Source organism: Delphinus delphis, chromosome 2 (genome assembly GCF_949987515.2).
Source record: "Delphinus delphis chromosome 2, mDelDel1.2, whole genome shotgun sequence".
NCBI classification, from domain to species: Eukaryota; Metazoa; Chordata; class Mammalia; order Artiodactyla; family Delphinidae; genus Delphinus; species Delphinus delphis.
Window position 1 is genome coordinate 118,035,975 of NC_082684.1, and position 21,614 is coordinate 118,057,588.

The 21,614-nt window shown below is 46.5% G+C and overlaps 1 protein-coding gene and 1 long non-coding RNA gene across 2 annotated transcripts in view; both read right to left on the reverse strand.

Moving 5' to 3' along the window:
- LOC132419757 (protein FAM169BP-like) overlaps nucleotides 1-20,062 on the reverse strand; it is a 64,723-nt gene extending 44,661 nt beyond the window's left edge. Inside the window, 2 exon segments of the mRNA XM_060003643.1 lie at nucleotides 19,959-19,983; nucleotides 19,985-20,062. Of these exon segments, the coding sequence (XP_059859626.1) occupies nucleotides 19,959-19,983; nucleotides 19,985-20,062 (103 nt within the window).
- On the reverse strand, nucleotides 1,886-4,193 carry LOC132419756 (uncharacterized). Its single transcript, XR_009518239.1, has 3 exons — nucleotides 4,167-4,193; nucleotides 2,447-2,540; nucleotides 1,886-1,915 (listed from the first exon to the last, which is right to left on the reverse strand). It is a non-coding gene; the product is annotated as an uncharacterized lncRNA (long non-coding RNA).
- Nucleotides 20,063-21,614: the final 1,552 nt, after the last annotated feature.

Consider the following 21,614-nt stretch of genomic DNA (forward strand, 5'->3'; position numbering starts at 1 on the left):
TGCTGAGGGGTTTGGGAAAGCATCCCTGGGGAATTTGCCAGCTCAGGCTCTGGATCACTGTGTAAGGCTTCAAAACAGGCAGAGATGACATGAGAGGGCAGAGTAACCCATGAGCAGAGGCACAGAGCCCTAAAAGTCCAAGGCCACACCAGGGCAGCCTAAACATTGGGGGTAGCTGGGCAAGGCTTAAACAAGGGAGAGGCAGAGCTGCAAACATCGATTATAGCAAGGTTGCAGGATACACAGCTAATATGCAAAAGCCCACCACTTCCCTGTATGCCAGCAATGAACAAGTAGAATTTGAAATTAAAAACAATACCATTTACATTAGCACCCCTCAAAAATGAGATACTTAGGCTTATACAAAATGAAATACTTAGATTTATGCAATCTAACAAAAATATGTGTAAGAGCTATACAAGGAAAATTACAAAACTCTGATTAACAAAATCAAATAAAAATTAAAGAGATATTCTATGTTCTCGAATAGGAAACCTCGATATTATCAAGATGTCAGTTCTTCCCAACTTGACCTATAGGTTCAATGCAATTCCAATCAAAATCCCAAGAAGTTATTTTGTGGATTTCACCAAAATGATTCTAAAATTTACATAGAGAGGCCAAAGACAACACTGAAGGAGAACAAACTTGAAGGACTGACACTACTCAACTTCAAGACTTACTATAAAGCTACAGTAACCCAGACAGTGTGGTATCAGTGGAAGACAGATCAATGGAACAGAATGTAGAGCCCAGAAATAGACCCACGTAAATGTAGTCAACTTCTATTTGGTCAACTTTGACAGAGAAGCAAAGGCAACACAATGGAACAAAGATAGTCCTTCCAACAAATGGTGCTAGAACAACCGGACATCCACACACATAAAAATAAATCGCAACACAGACCTTGCACTCTACTCTTCACAGCCATCTCAACAAACGTAAACCAGTGCTGACGGAGAGCAAGACAACATAAGACATTTTGGATACATCCCTATGGACCTGGTGTAGGGAGAACACAGACTTCAGAGCCAGCTGGGGTTCAGATTCCAGCTTCTTCAAGGTGTGACCTTCACCCTTCCCCCACCTCGAGTCCCCCACCTGTCACATGGAGCCCACAACATCCTCTCACCTGGCCGTTATGCAGATTTGGTGAAAGAGCTCACTTCACCAAACTGCTTTGTCCAAAGGGAAGCTTTTCAGTGGTGTCCAAAAGCTTCCTCCACCTGCTTCAAGTGTTGCTCTGGGATTCCAAAGAAGTATGAAAAGCCCTTTGTTATTTGCTGGCTTTTGTCAGGGACACAATGGAAGCTGCTTGCTAACACTGGGTTTCTTCCTGGGAGCTCCCTCTCCAAACTTTCTGCTCTGGTTTGCAGGGAAATGTCTGTCTTTCTTCCCCAGCTTGATTGCTGCCATCCTATCCGCTGCCTCCCAACGTGAGTGGGGACACATTCCTACTCACTACGTTTGCTCACGACTGGTCCTTTTCCATCAGGGTGCATTAAGCCAACCATCATGTCCCTCACTTCCTCCTTCCAGGGCTGTGGGGACACATCATGCCTGATCAAGGCACACACTTTCACCTGCCCAGAACCTCCCAACAAGATATTTTTTTTTTAAAGGGCTTCAAATGCTTGGCTTTTTATTTACTTATTTATTTATTTATTTATTTATTTATTTATTTATTTATTTATTTATTTTTGGCTGTGTTGGGTCTTCGTTTCTGTGCGAGGGCTTTCTCTAGTTGTGGCAAGCGGGGGCCACTCTTCATCATGGTGCGCGGGCCTCTCACTATCGCGGCCTCTCGTTGCAGAGCACAGGCTCCAGACGCGCAGGCTCAGTAGTTGTGGCTCACGGGCCCAGTTGCTCCGCGGCATGTGGGATCTTCCCAGACCAGGGCTCGAATCCGAGTCCCCTGCATTAGCAGGCAGATTCTCAACGACTGCGCCACCAGGGAAGCCCCCAACAAGATTTTTAAACCTTTCATCTTGCCTAAGATTTCTTAATGGAGCTAATTCCTTTTTTATTTAAATATTTTTAAATCAATCAATACAACAAACATTTTTTAAAAGTTAGTGTGATTTTTCCACAGTACAGGTCAGGGAGAGCTGATTGTCACCTGTCACCTTGGATGGGTGGGCTGTGGCAGTGGGGAGCTGTCCTGACAAGGACTTTGAGGCCACCGTCCAGCTCAGCAAGAAGGAGCACTGTAGAGATCAACACCCAGCGGGGAGCACTGGGCTCATGTGGCCGTGCTTGCTGTCCCTCCTCATCTGCCCAGCACCAAGGATGCAGGAGGCAGCAAAGTGGCTCAGGACCCTGCAGAGGTCACAATTCTGAAGCACATGGTGCTCATCCAACCCACATGTTGAGCAGCTATTATGTACAGAGCACATAATAAATCCACTGGAGGAATTAAATTTAGACTCTGGCTTAAGACACTTACAGCTTGGAGGAGGAGACAGTGCCTGGGACGCAAAGCACCTCTGGCTAGGGAGGGGTTGGGGGCCGTATCCTGCAGACCACCAGTGGCCGCCATGCTTCAGAGGAGAGGGACATGACCTGATTACTGTTTTAAAGTAATAATATTCACCAGAACCACATGTCCAAGCATCCACCAAGCGTCTGGCTGACTTTTTTTCAGGTGAGGCTCAGAAGGGTTAAGAACTCAAGATCAAGTGCCTGTAAACAGCAGTGTTGGGACTGGATGAGAACTGGCTCTCACTGACTCCAGAGCCCCCACTCTAACCTCTATACTCCAGGTGAAGAATGGACAAAGAGACAAGGGGACAGAGCTGAGTCCAGACTCCATGAAGGCCGACAGAGTAGGGAAGACAAAGATGAGAGGAGAGACAAGGAGGCGACAAGCCAAGACAGCGATGAGAAAGGAGAGGCCGGCACAGAAAGACCTGAACAGAGTGGACCTCGTTTTGCACGTCAAGACGGGGAGGAGGGCTGCCATTTACACAGCAAACACTGACAAGTTCAGGCACTGTACTTGGCACCAGGGATCTAGGGCAGAAGACACTGCCCAGCAGGAGTGAGACAGGCCACCAGGCCAGGACCACACAGACCATGACCAGCGCCCAAGATGGAAGCAGCATCAGGCACCTGCTCAAGGGCTACGTCTTCATCCATTCATGCTGCTGTGACAAAATACCACAGTCTGGGTGGCTTATAACAACATAAATTTACTTCTCACATTTCTGGACTGGAAGTCTGAGATCAGGGTGCCAGCATGGCCAGGTTCTGATGAGAGCCCTTCTGGGTTGCAGACAGCTGACTTCCCACGGTGTCCTTATTCGAGGGGACTCCACCCTCATGACCTAAGCACCTCCCAAAGGCCCCACATCCCAACCCCATTACATGGGCTTAGGATTTCAACATATAAATTTGCTGGGTGACACAAATATTCAGACCATAGCAAGCTGTCTGGAAGGGCTAGGCAGAGTTCCAAGAATAGGTCTGAGCCAGACGGGGCTCCGGTGCTGGGGTCTCTGGGGACCAGGTTGAGGTACTGGCTTTGTCAGTCTCTGGAGGAGTCCAACCGATGCGAGACATGATCAGAGTGGTGGTTTAGAGAGAGAACAGTTGGGTTATGCCCAGGTGGGAAGAATTAGTCCTTTAGAAATTAAGAAGAAAAAAAGAAAAAGGTTATTTGAGAAGGATCACACTGGATTCGGGTGTAGGTAAGGCTGGAGACAAGGAGGGCAATGGGAGCCTGTGGTCATCCAGCCAAGAAGTAAGGAGGGGATGAGTGCAGCAGTCATGCTGGCAGGGAGGGAGATGCTCGGGTGGCAGAAAAGACCACCTGGGAATCAAACTGGTCCTAAGGCAGAAGAGAGAGGGAAGGCAGGACAGCAGCCAGCTCCCAAGCTTGAGAAGAAGCACGCAGGTGTCTTCACCAGGAGGAAGTGAGGACGAGGAAGAGGTGTGAGGGTTTCAGTTTTGAAATGCCTGTTAGAGATAGCAACGTCAGGGTGGCCAGCAGGTGGCTGGATACACAGCCAGAGGTGAGCAGAGACAGAGAAGGCCCATCCCCCACACCATCATAGCAACCAAGGAGGGAGGAGCTCTCATGCGCACGCTTGCACACGCGCACACACCCCTCCCACACACACACACACACCCTACCTCCCCACAATAACTGCAAGCTGTTTACATACCGGCCCATGGTTTACACTTCTTCAGTCACAACCAAAGGAGCTTCAGGTCTGCCTGTTACCCCCCACCAGCCTCCCCCAATGGCTCCCCTGGAGTCTAAGCTGCCACTGCCCTGTTACAAATCTAAGAAATATGTACTTCCCCCAAAAAAGAGCACAGTTAAACCAAAGTGACAGGCCATCTTCCCAAAAGCAAAATACACGTAGGAAAAAAATGCTGAAAAGTTCTGGCAGAGGACAGCACATAAACACATTCCAAGGCATTGCATGACTTTTATGCAACATTGACTGAGCCGGTCAATAATTTAAGGGGAGGGGAAAAATACGCAACTTGACATAGCAACTGTCATATCGCATTACTCGGGCTACCATTTCCATACAGATGTCTTCCTTAGAGGAAAACGCTTCCCCAGATGCCCTGTGAACTTGGGCACCTCTTTGCCAGGGAGAAGGAAACATCTGGTTTGTAGTATATCTGCATCAGCTTCCCTGTGGTTCTTAGGCCCTTCTTGCCTTCGGCGACTTTGTTTCCGTGAGTGGAAATTTTAACTCCAGGAAGACCAGGTAAGATGAGGTGCCTGGATCCTGAGGCACAGCTGGACAGCAAGGTGTTGGAGGCCGAAAGAAGCCCACACCAGAGCTAGTCTATCTAGGAAAGGCATCTTAAAATCACAGGCCGTACCAAGGCAAGTACAGCAAGTTTCTCAGGGTTGGGGGAAGCACAGAGAGGTGCAGACAGCCCAAGCTGCAGTGGTAAAGCCCTAGGATGCCTCAGAGAAGCGCCCCCAACCCCGCACATCCGTGACTCTCGGAATATTTTCCTTGGAGCTTCTCTGTTTTCCAAATACCATTAGTCCCTTGGTAAGAATGACATGTTTTTTGTTTGTGGGATGCTGTTTTCCCCTACATTGACATCCAACTCACAGTAAGTGTCATAAATTAATAGGGAATAAAGAAGGAAATCCCAAACAATAGCCAACATGTGCTCCCAAACACACAGCGCTGTCACTGCAAATAGCTCTTCCATCCGCGTCCGTCACGGCCCACGGAAAACAGAACTCTCCTGGTTTCTAGCACGGAGCTCTCTTAGCTTATGTGAAGTCAGGTCCCACTCAACCTGGGGGCCACCTGACACCGGCTGAGCTTGCACAGCCACACGGGCGCCTTAGCCACCACGAGAAGCAGGTATTTAAATCGAGCCTGAATTTCTGGCCAGAACTCTTTTCCCCCAAACTGTCAAACCCACTTAAGCGGGACTCCCCCATGTAGAAGGTTGGGATGGGATCCATTTCAGGCTAATGTCTACCTCTCCTTTATTCAAAATGCAAGCACAGACTTAAACGTAAAGATTCAACGTCCATGGGATCACGGGAGGCTGCACCAACGAGGCTGCTAATCAGGCGGTCCCTGAACCCTTGGGGTTCGTGAGTCCGCGGGGGTCATCACACTTCAAAGCCAGGAAAACTGTAATTAGTTCTCCACATGCTGAAACTCAGACTTCACCAGGGCAACGAGCCTCTCCTCCACTCCTGCCATATTAGCTTGGTTTTTACCAGAGATATTAAAAACCACTTCACTGACTCAGGTCCACAGGTTCATCCTGCTAACAGAGCTGGGTTTAGCCCCATCCATCCCACTCACCGGGAGGCCTGACCTCTCCCTTCAAGGCCAACAGGGGACCAGGAGCTGCTCTAGCTGGGTGCCCCCTTCCTGAAGGTCAGAAATTCACAGCGCCTCCCCCTACCCCATCTTCTGGCCTTTCCCCCAACCCCTCCCCCAAATCTGGGCAGCCTTCTCAGGGGTGAGGAACGTCCCAGAAAGGGCCTTCCAGTTCTGCAGAAGTTCTCTGGGCATCTCAGGGCATCTCAGTTTCCACCCACCCACCCCTCCTGAACCACCACCCACCTGCCCCAAACGCAGCCCAGAGAAGGCCTGGCCCCAGGCCCGCTGTGTCACAATCACCTCTCAGCCCACGACAGCCACCAGGAAGGCGGCTACACAGCGGCTCTGGTTTCAACTGAATGTTTGCCTTGGCTCTCGCTGTCACTGCAGGCCTAGAATGGGCATGCTTTTCCAGGAAAAAATCATCATTTTTTGATTCCCTGCTTGTTTTTCTCAGGGTGCACATGACACGCAATCACCAAAAGCCATAAATAAATTAGCAGCAATTTGAAGGATGAGTGTTATGCTTGGTCACAAAACGTCCTGGAAGCAGGCTGGGGGGATAGATGTTCCAATCAGGGAAGCCAGCGTGTGGTAACAAACACAAACAGCCGTCCCTCTGTCCTCTCTCTCCGCAAGGACCCCGCTTTCTGTTTCTCAGCCTCGACACTTCCCCTGCACAGGGAATTCACAACACACCCTCCAGGAAGAAAGAGCCAAGAACGGCTGCAAAGTGATGTACACCTGGGATCCAGGTCCCTGCCCGGACCCCTCCTTCAATTTGACAGCCCACAGACCCTGCAGAGGAGCTCAGGTTGCCCTCGCCCCAAGCTCTTCCTTCCAGATCACCCAGCACTGTTGCCCCAGCCGGAACCCCAGTCATTTCCAGGCCTCCCTCCTTGGCCCCTCCAATTCATCCCAAATCCTGTCGTTTCCACTATTTCACCAACCCGAGTTCTCCCCACCGGGCGAGGCCTCAGCATCTCTCCTGTGGGCGCTCCCAGACTCCTGGACACTCAACACTTGTCCTCCCTTCTCTCCATCCTTCCTTCCGATCATGACTAAGGCATTCTTCGAAGGGCTGAGATCCAAAGGCGGACCCCTCTCCAGCCCCAGTCCCCACCCATCCTCCATAACGTCACCAGGCATCTGGCCAGCTCCCCTCAGCATGGCCTCCCCACCAGGCAGGGGCCAGGAGTGTAGAGAAGGCTTTATGAAAGGAAGCTGCAAAACGTTCAGAGAAGGGGTCAGTAAGACTCAGGGCCAGAGTCTGTAAGGTGGGGCACTGCCTGGGATGAGGGGGCCTACTTTCCAGATTCCATGCGCCTCCACGGGTACTGCTTCACGTCCAGAGCACCCAGCCCTGCAGGGCAGAGGAGCAGCTGTGTGACCACTGTGTGACCACCAGTCGGCCTGGACAGTGGGAGAGGAGAACAGAGGTCCCGGTGAGTGGGCAGTGGAGAACTTCTCAGGCCTCCTACCCCATATGCTAGCCAGACAGGCACTTCCCTGCCAAGAACTCGTGCTCCTCCTACACCCAGCAATACCCAAGAGTCCCCTTATTCTGGAAGCTTCCATAGCACTGTGGCATTAGGTCTCTTTCATTTGACTCAATTATAAATAGACTTTTTTTTTTTTTTTTTTGCGGTACGCGGGCCTCTCACTGTTGTGGCCTCTCCCGTTGCGGAGCACAGGCTCCGGACGCGCAGGCTCAACGGCCACGGTTCACGGGCCCAGCCGCTCCGCGGCATGTGGGATCTTCCCGGACCGGGGCACGAACCCGCATCCCCTGCATCGGCAGGTGGACTCTCAACCACTGCACCACCAGGGAAGCGCTAAATAGACATTTTTTAATCAGCCTCTGGACACTCGTTGCTCTGTCCTCTGATCATCAACCACTACGTTTTATGGAAGAAAAAAAAAATCAAACAGATATTGTCATAAGGAGAGCTGAAAAAAACCTGACAAGTTTCCTGACAAGGAAAGCAGGAAGAGATCATCTAGGAAAAGTATCCACGTGGCCTAGGAGCTTGCCAAGAGGGCTTCCATCAGAAAGGGTCAGATGTTAAAAGGACGAGTGCAAAGGGTGGAAGAGGCCTCCCCACAGCCAAGGTCCCCAGGCCCAGCACCATCCTGTAAGACCAAAGTAGGAAAAGCCGGGCACTGAGGAAGTTCAGGCAGGCTGGGAAGACGTTCAAGGAAACAGGACAGCTGCCTGGGTAGGCTGGCGGGACTCGGAGGGGAGAGCCCGAGGAAGAAATACAACTTAGCCAGAGGCTCTACTGGCCACAGAGAAGGCAAAGGGCCTCCAAATTAGGAGCAAGCAGCTGGAAACAGTGGAAAAGCAAAGGAGTGCATTAGCTCCTTTTAGAGAGGCATAAGCCTCAGTGAATGTACATCCCAGGGGCCAGAAGTCCTGCGAATGTGATCCTGAAGTTGTAACCTTTAGTCGCTGAGAGCATGAGATGCCGGAAGAGGCCAGAAAGACACATGAGCCAGTGCCATCCTGGTGTGTGTGGGGAAGGTGCAGGTCTTGGAACTAATGCCTGGTTCCCTGAACATCCCTTCCTAATGGTGGTCTAGAGTGAATTATGAAAGATGATCTGTAAGTACCCTAGAAAAGAAAGACTGGACTTAAAATCAGCATGAATTCACCAAGACCAGAAGAGACAAATTGGCCTCACTCCCTTTTCTGACGAGTGTTCTAGGCAAGTGTTAGGAGAATAATTAAACATAAGTCATCTTAATTTCAGCAGCCAGATTTCCCTCCATTCTTTTTTTTTTTTTTTTTTTGCGGTACGCGGGCCTCTCACTGCTGTGGCCTCTCCCGTTGTGCAGCACAGGCTCCGGACATGCAGCCTCAGCGGCCATGGCTCACGGGCTCGGCCGCTCCGTGGCACGTGGGATCTTCCCGGACCGGGGCACGAACCTGTGTCCCCTGCATCGGCAGGCGGACTCTCAACCACTGAGCCACCAGGGAAGCCCTCCCTCCATTCTTAACTGCAGGCATGTATTTCATAAAGTCTCTTGACTTGCATTTTATGAAAGTCTCTTGAAATCTCCAGAAATGTATGCTAAATAATGGGTTAGGTGTGTGTTTTGTGGTATAATAATTGCATGAATTTTTAATAAGCATTTTTAAATACTTGTATTAAAAATAAAGAATGCACACCTTCAGAACTTCAAATGATATTAACTACACAGCCAGTAGGAAGAGTTAATATAACTGGATGAAAGGACTTACTCTTCAAAACAGGCAAAGTTTTCTTAGATTTAACAACAAAAGCACAAGCAACAAAACAACAACAAAAAACAGATAAACAGGACATGATAAAAATTTTAAACTTTTGTGTTTCTAAGGACACCATCAAGAAAGTAAAAAGATAACCCACAACATAGGAGAAAATTTTTATAAATCTGGTAAGGGATAGTATCTAGAATATATAAAGAATTCTTACAACTCAAGAAGATAAATAACCCAATGCAAAAATGGGTAAAGGATCTCAATAGATAGTTCTCCAAAGAAGATATTAAAATGACCAACAGATACTTGAAAGGATGTTCAACATCATTAGTCACCAGGGATATGCAAATCAAAACCACAAGGACCCCCTGACATTGGTCTTGGCGATGATTTTTTGGACTTGACACCAAAAGCAAAGGCAACAAAAGCAAAAAAAAACAAGTGGAACTACATCAAACTAAAAAACTTCTATACAGCAAAGGAAACTGTCAACAAAATGAAAAGGTAACCTACTGAATAGGAGAAAATGTTTGCAAATCATATATTTGATAAAAGGTCCAAAACATATAAAAACTCATACAACTCAACAGCAAAAAAACAATGTGGTTAAAAAATAGGCAGAGGATCTGTGTGATGCTGTGATTTACATTAAGAAATATATATATTTGGTCTTCTTCCCATTTCTGGTGTAGTACTCCTAAAACCCTTGGAATTTCTTAAGTGATGAGAGCAGGGAAGGTGTCTCTTGTTATGTTACTGAGGTGATGTTTGGACCCACCTAAGGATGGGGGCTGGTTGCCAGAAGAACCAACCACGTGATTAGAGGGTTGGAATTTTCAGTCCCATCTGCCTGGCCTCCGGGGAGGGGCGAGAGCCTGGAGGTTGCATCAGCTGCCAATGGTCAGTGATTTCATCAATCATGCCTTTGTAATGAAGCCTCCATAAAAATCCAAAAGGACTGGGTTCAGAGAACTTCTGGGCTAGTGAACATGTGGAGGTACTGAGAGAGTGGTGAGCCTGAAGGGGGCACAGAGTCATGGGAACCTCTGATTTATAGCCAGTTGGTCAGAAGTACAGGTAAAGCGTAGGCTTGAGGCTGGTGTCTGAAGTGGGGGGCAAGGGAGTCTGGTAGGACTAAACCCCTAACCTATAGAATCTGATGGTATCTCCAGGTAGTGTCAGAATTGAGGTAAATGGAAGGACAACCAGCTGGTGCTAGAGAACTACTTGGTGCTATGGGAAACCACACACTTCCACACATTGGAAACTGAATCTCAGAATACATTTAATCTGAAAAGACATTTTCCAAAGACATACGGATGGCCAACAGCTACATAAAAAAGTGTTCAACATCACTAATCATCAGGGAAATGGAAACCAAAACCACAAAGAAATATCACTTCACATCTGTTAGAATGGTTATTATCAAAAAGACAAGAGATAGCAAGTGTTGGTGAGGATGTAGAGAAAAGGGAACCTTTATGCACTATTGGTGGAAATGTAAGTTGGTGCAACCATTAGGAAAAACAGTATGGAGGTCCCTTAAATTTTTTTAAATAGAACTACCCCATGATTCAGCAATCCCACTTCTGGGTATTTATCTGAAGAAAACAAAAACACTGACTTAAAAAGATACATACATATATATCTACACAAAAACCTGTACAAGAATTTTCACAGCAGCATTACTCATAATAGCCAAAAGGTGGAAACGACCCAAACATCCATCAATTGGTAAATCGATAAACAAAATGTGGCAAATCCATACAACGGAATAGTATTCAGCCATAAAAATAAATGAAGTACTGAAACATGCTTCAGAATGGATGATTCCTGAAGGCATTATGCAATGAAGGAAGCCAGACACACAAGTCCACATACTCCATGATTCCATTCATAGGAAATGTCCAGAACAGGCAAATCTATAGAAATGGAAGAGATTGCCTAAGGCTAAGGAGGATAGGGAAGTGGGGTTGGTTCCTTTTAGGGGTAATGAAAATTAAGTGTGGTGACAGACGCACAACTCTGTGAATATACTAAAAATCACTGAATTGTATGCTTTAAATGGGTAATTGTATGATATGTGATTTACAGCTCCATAAAACTGTTTGTTTATATATATCTATATATATAATGGGAATAATAGTAGTCCTTCCTGTGGGTTCAAAACATTGGAGGACAGAGCAATGTCTTGATAACAAGTTTGTGATAAAAGCCCAGGGGCCGGGCATGCATGGTAATGAGCCGTCAGCTAGAGGTGAGTCAGCCTTGGGCTGGTTCTAAGGAAATGCCAAGGTAAACTGAGGCTAACTTTGTGGAAACTGAATGTCCAAGAAAAGTGAGGAATGCTCTCACCAGCCACCACTCTCCTCTCACGGTTCTCTAGAGCGCATTTCTCAGATGGCTTCTGGAGATCTTGTTAAAGGACAGATTCTGACTCAGCGGGTCTGGGTGGGGCACAAGTGCCTGCATTTCTAACAAGCTTCCCTGTGCGGTGCCATCTCGCTGCTAGGCCACGGGCCACACCTGAGTAGGAAGACAGGAAACTGAAGCTCAGAGGTGCTAAATAACTTAACCCAGGCCACCCACTCATAAAGGGCAGAAGATTTGAACTCAGGTCTACTTGACTCCAAAACCCAGCTTCTTTCCACCAGACCATCCATGACGTGGTATCTGCACACCATGTTCCAAGAGAAGCCAGATCTGAAAGAAGGATCCAGGATGTGATGGGCTCTGGAGCCCACAACAAAGGAGGAACAGCTAAAGAATGAGAAACGTGTGAGTGATCTTAAAAGAAGACTCAGGAAACATGGCAGCTGGCCTCAGGCCTAGGAAGATCTGCCCTGTGGAGCAGCCATGCCCACCTACCTGGATGGCCCCCGTAGGGGCACTAGGCCAATGAGGAGACACACGAGCATATCAGTTTGGGCTCTTTAAGAAGAACGTTCTAATAGAGCTGTCCCGGAACAGGCCAGGCTCTCCCAGACTACAAGCCGGTGCCCCAGACAACACCTTCATGATTCTGATATATCTCTATACTACCTTCTTAGCCCTACCATAAAAGAGGCATCATTTGCCATGATTATAAAAATAAATCTTACTATGATAAATCTTTAAAGTCTAGCTAAGGGTGCTCAGCTGGGAGACCTATTTTCTTTTTTTTTTTAAAAGGAGATTAACAAGTGTTAGCTAAGCATTAAAGCCATATTAGGAGGAAACAATCTCTTTCCTTGATATATTTAAAATTGAAATAAAATTCAAAAGATCATCCTTTTTCTCCTTCTGAAATTCAGCTGTACCACCTAAAATCATCTTGGAAAGCACTGGACCTAATGATCTAAACACCCTTTCAACTGTGAGCTTCTGGAACCTTGTCTCCCTTCTCTAAAGCTAAATAGCCCTAGTTTCCTCGAGCCTTGTTCAAATGGTTTCAAGCCCTCTCAACCCCCCCAGTTGCTCTCCACGGATAAGCACCAGTTTGTTTCAGCTGCATCCTGAGCAGCAACCAAAGAGAATGGGGCTGTAATTGAGCTGGAACATTATGCTTCCATTAAGGCAGCCCCAGGTTCCATCTGCTTTCCAGCAGCCCACTGCAATGTCCAGGCTCACTGCGCTTCCAAGGATGACAACTGCCACCTGTTTCTTTTTAGCCAGGTGGTGTAGAGGTACATCCTCCCCAGCCCATCCTTGATCTCTGGCTGCTTTTGGATGGACTGCATGACATTATCCAACGAGGCAGTTTTGGATTAGTAGAAAGAACAATGGTCTTACCATTAGAGTAGTTCAAAAACAGATTAGATTGCCCTAGTGTGGTGTTACCTTCTTCTCCGTGATGTTTGCAAGCAGAATCCATCAGGGAGGTAATTCAGTTGCCAAAGTTTGGCCAGCAGTTGACAAGAAGGCCTCCCATTCTAAAACCCTGTGCTTCTATAACACAGCACTCAAAGACAGAGAAGAACATGCAAAAGTGCACCACGATGGAAGAATACTTCTAATTTCACGCCTACTCTCTGCCCTAGATGGTCCAAAGCATCAGATTTTCTGCCACAAATCATTTCATCCTCACAACTACCTTGTGAAGTAGCTAAGATGCCCCCATTTTGCAAATGACCAAACTGAGACTTGGAGAGGCCAAATCACTTATCCGGGTCACTCAGTCAGTTGTCAGAGCCAGGACGCCAAGTCTGTTGAATCTGATGCCAAAGTCCGGGTTCATCAATTCTATTCTGCAGGTCCCAGGAAGAAATGAGAGAAGCAAAAGGCCATCAGTTGATGGGAATCTGGAATGCCAGGATAAGCAGTTTTGATTTAATATAGGAGGTAAGAAAAGACTACTTTTTTGATGAGGAGAGTTATATTTTTAATCTTTGTAAACACTTGAGTTCAGTTAATAATTTAAAAATAAGAGGAATAGTAAAACAAGGGGAAATAAATGAAAGATAGGGCCGTGGGGAGGTACAAAACAACTAAGGAAGGGAGGGTTCTTGGCAGCCTTCGGCTGTGTGCCTTCGGCTGTGTCCCCTCGGTGACAGAAACCAGCCACTGATTAGAGAAACAGTCAAGCATGAGCCCCGCAGGGAACAGCCAGACAGAACGAGGGCACGTACTTCACAAACCACCTTCACGGAAGGCACATCCCCAGTTTCTTACAGGAGAAAGCTGGACAGCTGCATTGCAGGCAGACCTCATTTTACTGTGCTTCATTTTATTGCATTTTTTTTACAAATCGAAGGTTTGTGTCAACCCTATGTCAGCGTCATTTTCCCAACAGCAATTGCTCACTTTACATCTTTGTGTCACATTTTGGTCATTCTCGCAATATTTCAAACTCTTTCGTTATTATTACATGTGTTATGATGATCTGTGATCAGTGATTTTTGATGTTACTATTACAAAAAGATTACTATGACTTGCTGAAGGCTCAGATGATGGTCAGCTTTTTTAGCAATAAAGTGTTTTCAATTAAGGTGTGTACATTGTTTTCTTAGACATAATGCTACTGCACACTTAACAGACTACAGTATAGGGTAAATATAACTTTTCTATATTTGAGAAACCAAAGAATTCGTGTGACTCTCTTTACTGCCATATTCGTTTTACTGCAGTGGTCCGGAACCTGCGCAACGTCTCTGAGGTCTGCCTTAACTCAGTAGCCCGCCAGGAATATTAACTACTTGCCACCAGGGAATTCACAACTCCAGGATGTTTTTCATTTGCTCGCAGGGTTATTGGAAGTTACTATGATGGATTCAATCAGCTTACCAATAATTAACTCATACACGGGCTTATCAAACAGCTCTGATCCCTTTAGCTTCCATCTAACCACACAAACACAAGGCCTTCACAAATATAATTGGAAAATTATAAAGTAACCAGGGACAGCCTTCTTGATGGTCACAGCTAAGCACATAACTGAAGTGGCACATGTGTCAAAGCTGTGAAGAGGCTCTATGGTACCATCGGCTGCTTCGGAGTCCACGTGTTTCAAGGCACAAGAGGTGCATTTACATATCGTGCCTGCTTCAAAATACCAGACTAAAGAGCATGAGGTGTGGATAACACCTGAGTGCTTTTTGGAAATCACGCAAAATTGCAGCAACCATCATAGAGCCCCAGCAGCAGGAAAACGTTTGGAAACTTTATTTAAAGTTCTATGAAATATAAAGAAAGGTCCAGAGTGAGATTTCTTGGAGCTTATGAATATTTATTATAATACATTCTTGAAAACGATCAAAAAATTAAGTACAATAGAAATAGGAAACAGATTTTTATGAGTCAGTCATATATTTGCATTTTGCAAATTGCAGTTAAAGACCTATAACCAGAATAGTGTTAAATGCCAAAAAAACGCAGAGGGAGGGCTGCTGATATTTGGACATTTTCTTAAAACTGGCAAATGAGGGGCTTCCCCGGTGGCGCAGTGGTTGAGAGTCCGCCTGCCGATGCAGGGGACACGGGTTCGTGCCCCGGTCCGGGAAGATCCCACATGCCGCAGAGCGGCTGGGCCCGTGAGCCATGGCCGCTGAGCCTGCGCGTCCGGAGCCTGTGCTCCGCAACGGGAGAGGCCACAGCAGTGAGAGGCCCGCATGCCGCAAAAAAAAAAAAAAAAAAAAAAAACTGGCAAATGATATTTTCAGAGTTTTTTGACAATCTGTTTCCCAAGGAGTGCACATCCTGTTACTTTCACTAACCTGGTGCCAGCTGGAGTCACAAATTCAAGGCAATGTCAAAGGCCTGGGGTTATCATAATCCCTTTGTTCAACCAGGGCTTGACCTGACAGGAGTAGGAGATGTCCTGAACCTTGACCAGAAAGCTCTCACACACAGCTCAGCCACCCCCAGCCCTGGAGCAAGGAGGAGGCTTCGCCAACATGCCCAAAACTCCCAGACAGCTAGCTAAGCACACTCGTGTCTCAGGATTAGTAACAAGAGAAGCGTTAACAACCGTCTACGTGGTGAATAACGTTCCCCAGTCAAGGAGGTCACCTTGGGCTTTGTGACACCCATCGAACAGGGCATCCTCTGACTACAAACCCCAGATGGACATGCGGTGTTTAAGGCAAAAGTCCATCTCCAGGGGAGCTGGAGAGCTGAAAGAGGCCCCTTTGCAAATTGTAAAGACCCATAACCCCAAACTTTCACCAGACACCACAACACTGAAAGAGGGCTAACTCACTAAGGGTTTGTTTTTTTAATTTCTTATTAGGAAAGCAATATATGGGAATTGTAGGAAATCTTTAAAACACATTAAAGTATACTAAAGGAGTAAATTTCTAAATAGGATTGAATTTAAATTGGGACTCCCTTGAGGTCAGAGACGAGGAGTTTGCTTCCAGCTCACTGGTGGCCTGGGCTCCAGGTGGACTGATAGCCTGGAACCCTCTCCAACCTCACACTGCTCACTGCCAATAGCCCCAGACCCCTGCCCTATATGCAACTGAGCACAGCCATCCACGTGTGCTCAGAGCACTCACTCCCAGAAGCTGAAATTGGTCAAAAACAGGCTCTCGATAATGCAGAGGGAGAATAAATGAGTTACAGATTACGTAAGTGTCACCACCAGAAACAAAACCCCACCGGATAATCACCTTGCAAAAATCCCCTACCCTACACCAGCTGACCATCAGAGGCCTCATTTCCTCATCTGTCTGGCAGGGATAAGAATGGTCCCTGTGCTTTGCAGGGCTGCGGTGACACTCCAACAAAAGGGCTCCACCCTGTGCACACAATGTTATTAATAAGAACAGTAAATGCTACCCTTAAAAGCAGCTTTGAATACTGCCACTATGGGCAAGAAGGTGTCTGGTGTCTTCAATACAAAAATCAATGTGTGTCAATAAACAGAAATCATAATGCCTTACCAGATCTCTAAAAGCTGAAAATAAACCAGTTCTGCCTTGATGTCCTTCTAAGTCCAGCCGAAGAGTACAACCATCATTTCTGAGGTGTTTGATTCCATTTGTTGTAAACAAATCAGAATCCTTGTTTATTAAATTAATGAATAACTACCAACCTGTCTTTGTGTCCTGGGGATTAACCAAGACCAAGATTTTATGTTGAGGTTCATCACAGTGCACAGTGCAAAAGCAAACAGACGAAGCTTCAAGTTTAACCTGAAAAAATAGTAAAAGCACCATTTTGTTCTGTCACCACAGTAAGGGCACAAGAAATTGCTTAACAATTAAATTAGCACAATATTCACTGAAAGAACACTGTTGCACAGAAGTTAATTTGACAGGACGGGGCTTCCCTGGTGGCACAGTGGTTAAGAATCTGCCTGCCAATGCAGGGAACACGGGTTCAAGCCCTGGTCCAGGAAGATCTCACGTGCCGCAGAGCAACTAAGCCCATGCACCACAACTACTGAGTCTGCGCTCTAGAGCCCACGAGCCACAACTACTAAAGCCCACGTGCCTAGAGCCCGTGCTCCGCAACAAGAGAACCCACCACGATGAGAAGCCCGAGCACCACAATGGAGACCCAACACAGCCAAAAATAAAGTAAATAAAAATAAATAATTTTTTTAAAAAATTGACAGGATGGAGGCAACATGAAAATGGAAACCTTACCCACTCTGAGCTAAACACGAGGGCAATCTGACAACGGCCCTTCCTCTATCTCCCACCCAGCAAACCTGCTCTTCCCCTTGTTCACCTGTCTGTCTATCCAAGTAATGACTGAACATTTCCTCAGCTGACCCCCTTGCGGTCTCTCCTTCCATTCACTTCCTGCCCCAGCAGCCTTCCCCACCCGAATCCCTGTCGGGCCTCCACCTGCCAAAGCAGAAGGCCACATCCCAACCTCAGGCTGCACCTGCCAAGCCGACCTCAACTGTCCCCCTGCAGCCACTCTATGCAAACAGCCTAGACAAGCCTGCGTCCACCCGCAATGCCACTCAGGCTGCCTGCTGCCCTGGCTCGGATCCCTGCAAGCAGCCTCAAGAAACCCACACCCTCTCTGGGCCCTGCAGTCTCAGCTCTGGCTCTGAGGCAGCCCCGGGGGTAAGATCCTCGGTGCCCAGCACCCGTTTGCTCATGACCACAAGGAATACCAAGCAGCACATGCAGGGTCCCTGATGCTGGGCTGCCCCAGAGCCTTCTCTCAAGCACCCACTTGCCAAGTTCTGTTCCCGGCCATCGAACCCACTGGCATCAGCTCCCAAAGCAAAAGGACAACACGCTCCACTCCAAAGTCTGTTTTGAAAACCGAGGAGAGTGTAAGAAAATGAGAAAAGGACGTGTCGGCTGAGTGGGGCAGGCAGGCTGCTTGTAAAAGTTTACAGCAGGCCTCCTTGGTTTCAGAGAATTGTTTCTTAACAAATCCTGAGACCCATAAACATCTTGGTGGCTCCCAGTCTTCAAGTCACCTTAACGAAGAGTCCCCCAGCTGGCTCCCCGTGGTGGCTATATGAAGCACAATTCACCCATCAGATGGCCGTTACAAGGCCATTAAAAACAATATGTACAAAGCATTGGATTAACATAGAAAGATGCTTATTATAGACAATATTGTACTCTGAGTGTGATCTGAATGTTAAAAAAGCATGCCCAGAAATAAAATCCAATGGAAACACATCAAAATGTTCACAGCAATGAACATGGGTGATTTTATTTTCTCTGTCCTTGGCTATAGTTCCCAAATAGTATACACTGAGCATATACTGTTCTATAACCAAGAAAAATCAGTAAGTATTATTATATTTTAAATATGATAAGACAATTTCAAGACTGAAAACAGAGTTAATTATGAAAAGAAAAGACTTTGAGGAGAACCAGAGTGATGTGGTGTGGTACATCCTTGTCTTTTTTGTTTGTTTGTTTAAAAAAATGTCTCTGGTTTCAAAAAGAAAAGTTAAATTTGCTAAAAGCAATGAGGAGGTCTATCATCATCGCAAATCAGACTATTTCAAAACCTGCTAAATGGTAGGAAACTGCTACCATTTCTTAATTAATTGCTAAATTGGTAGGAAACCAAATGATTATTTTCAGGACTCTTTTTTTAGAAAGGGGAGAAGCAAATAGGTAGAAAGACATTTCAGCATTTCTATCACATTAAAACAACTTAATTTTAGTAACTGTCTTATTTTATTATGTTTTTGCTAATAACACTAAAATTATTCACTCTGTGAGCATACTACATATTGGGGGGTTTTGTTGTTGTTAAGCGATGTAATCCATAAATAAATGTGAAATAAAATCAGATAGATGACTGAAACTGCACCCTAAAGTACTTCAGCGCTAACTCTTGTATTTCGCCACACTTCTCAGATTACCTAGCATTCCCCCCCTCCCCGACTCCATCCAACAACCCTGCAGCCCACCAGCCCCGCAGTTCCCCAAGAGTAAGCCCCTAGTCTTGACTGAGAGCTTGCTTGCTTGCTGGTTTAGCTGTCACTAGGGGGCGCTGAAAGCGTGTGAGTACAGCCACCTCCCTGGGCAGATCAACAATAAGGAATCACCCATGGGAGCTGGATTCTTCCAGGAGTTAATTACAAACTAGCATCTCCAAAATCTCAAGGAAGCCACACTATATAAACTGTACAAGCCATTGTTTTAATTAACTCTGGAACAACTTCAATACAGCAAAATAAAACCCTGTCTTCCTCAACCAACTTTGCCTGCCAGAGAGCAATGATTTCTGTTATGAGTGAAATCTTATTCATATAAAACAAGAAAATCTTGCCTCTTTCAACGGATCAGCCTCAAATCTGAAAAACAGGTAACCAATTTAGGTACAGCCCAAGATTCACATATTCTTTTTATTTACTTCAGGGGAGGGGGGAAGGCCTTAAAAATAACACAATTATTAAATTTCACCCACAATCCCACTGTCCTAACAAATAGTTTTCATTTCTGTCTTCTTCCAGCCCATATTCAAAATTCAATCTTATCATTGCTAAAAATCATAATTGATACAACTTCATTCCAAGTCAGAAACTTTTAGGACTAAGTCAAACCTTAGAGACTAAAGGTCAGTCAATCCCCTCATTTACAAATGGGAAAACTGAGGCCAGTCAGGCAATACACACAGCATCTCAATTAGTCCTCATAACAACAGTATGAAGTAAGCGCTGTTATTGTCCCAACTTCTGAGATGAGAATAGCAAGAGCAGAGAGGTAAAGACACTTGCTCAAGGTCACACAGCTATTAAATGGTAGGCATGGGATTCACAGCAGGCTATTTGGCTGACTGCTTTATAGAACTGGACTTATCCTCAAGACCTCAGAATCCCAATCCAGGATTCCTTTTGCTTCTCAAAGTGGAATTATTCTAGTATTTACCCCAGAAGGATTTTTTTTTTTAATCTGTAATGCTCTTTCACTAACATTCTCCTTTTTAATAATTTAGATTTTACAGAACTCTCCACCAATGAGGAAGACCACACATACCTGCTCCCCAGTGGGAAGAGAGAAAACCTCTGGTGAGGGCCATGCTCCTTCCCCAAGAGTGGCACGGTAAGCCAGAGCCGCTTCCCGATGCCCAGCAGGGTCATCTTCCAAAATATCCACTGGGTAAATGCCTGCTAGGGGAAAAAGAAGGCAAGAAATGACATGAGCTTTCCTCTATCATTGAAATAAAAGTCACTTATTTCTTGAATATGAAAAGAAAAAAGCAGCCAATTGAAACTTGCTTTAAAAATTCTGTTCACCGGGCTTCCCTGGTGGTGCAGTGGTTGAGAGTCCGCCTGGCGATGCAGGGGACATGGGTTCGTGCCTCGGCCCGGGAAGATCCCACATGCCATGGAGCAGCTGGGCCCGTGAGCCATGGCCACTGAGCCTGCGCGTCCGGAGCCTGTGCTCCGCAGTGGGAGAGGCCACAGCAGTGAGAGGCCCGCGTACCGCCAAAAAAAAAAAAAATATTCTGTTCACCTGTTTTTTTTTTAAGTGAAAAAGAAAAGAGCAGTGTAGCAGCAGGAACCAAAAGAAAATAGAAGACATTCCTGATGGTGGGGTTGGCACCAACCCCAAGGAGACATGAGGTTCAATGCGAACCCTCTTAGACCACTGCAGAAACTTCCTTTCATACCCCCTAACTATCAAATGGTTTCCCAAGTATTTTCTAGTTGTGTCCTCCACCACAGCCACATGTACAAACAGGTACCCTGAGAGCTGACCCCAGCTGCTTAGAACCTTGCTAACTTTGACAAAATCCAGCCTGAGTTTTTAGTTTGCCAGCTTACATTTGCCACGAAGTTAAGATTTGTCAATTCTTCTCCTTTAATTGGACTGCTTTATTGTAAGAGAGTTTAAACGTACTAGTTAGTATGAACTATAAAACTACATGTGTAAACCGACATGGCCATTCACAGATAGACTATTGCACAGATTAATTTGCAAGTTATCTCCCAGCTCTACTCAGCATCTCTTTCTTATCACAGTACTTTTAGAGGAAAATTATATCCTCGAATAATCATACAAATTGAGAGCATACAATTCAGCTTGGAAATGGCAGTTGGTTTTCCCAGGAGATGCTGGCTCATCTCTGGCTGGCACATCCCTGAGTGGGAGGGGGCTCTGTAGCTTCTGCCCTTCCATGGTCCCCTCCTCTGATGCATTTCTGGGCCTCCTATGGTGGGAAGGGTGCCAAAGCAGCTGTCTTCTTCTTCTTCCTCTCCTCCCCCTCCCCCTCCCCCTCCTCCTCCCCCTCCCCTCCTCTCCTCCTCCTCCCCATCCCATCCCCCCTACTCCCCTCCTCCTCCTCCTCCTCCTGCTCTTCCTCCTCCCCTCCCCCTCCCCCTCCTCCTCCCCATCGCCCTCCCCCTCCTCCCCTCCTCCTCCTCCTCCCCCTCCCCCCTCCTCCTCCTCCTCCTCCTCCTCCTCTGCCTCCTCAAGGAAGATAAGCCTGTGCATAAACACCCACTGAAATATCAGCTTCCTACTTTCTCTCAGAATCTCCATTCCTTCTGCAGACACTTTTCAGAGAAGAGAGACTGCTCTTAGCAGCAAAAAGTTTCACGTCTCCAGTTCACCAAGCTTGCCTATGATGAATTTTACTGCTGTTGATTGGGGGCAGTGCTCATAGAAAACAGAGAATGTCAAGAGCAG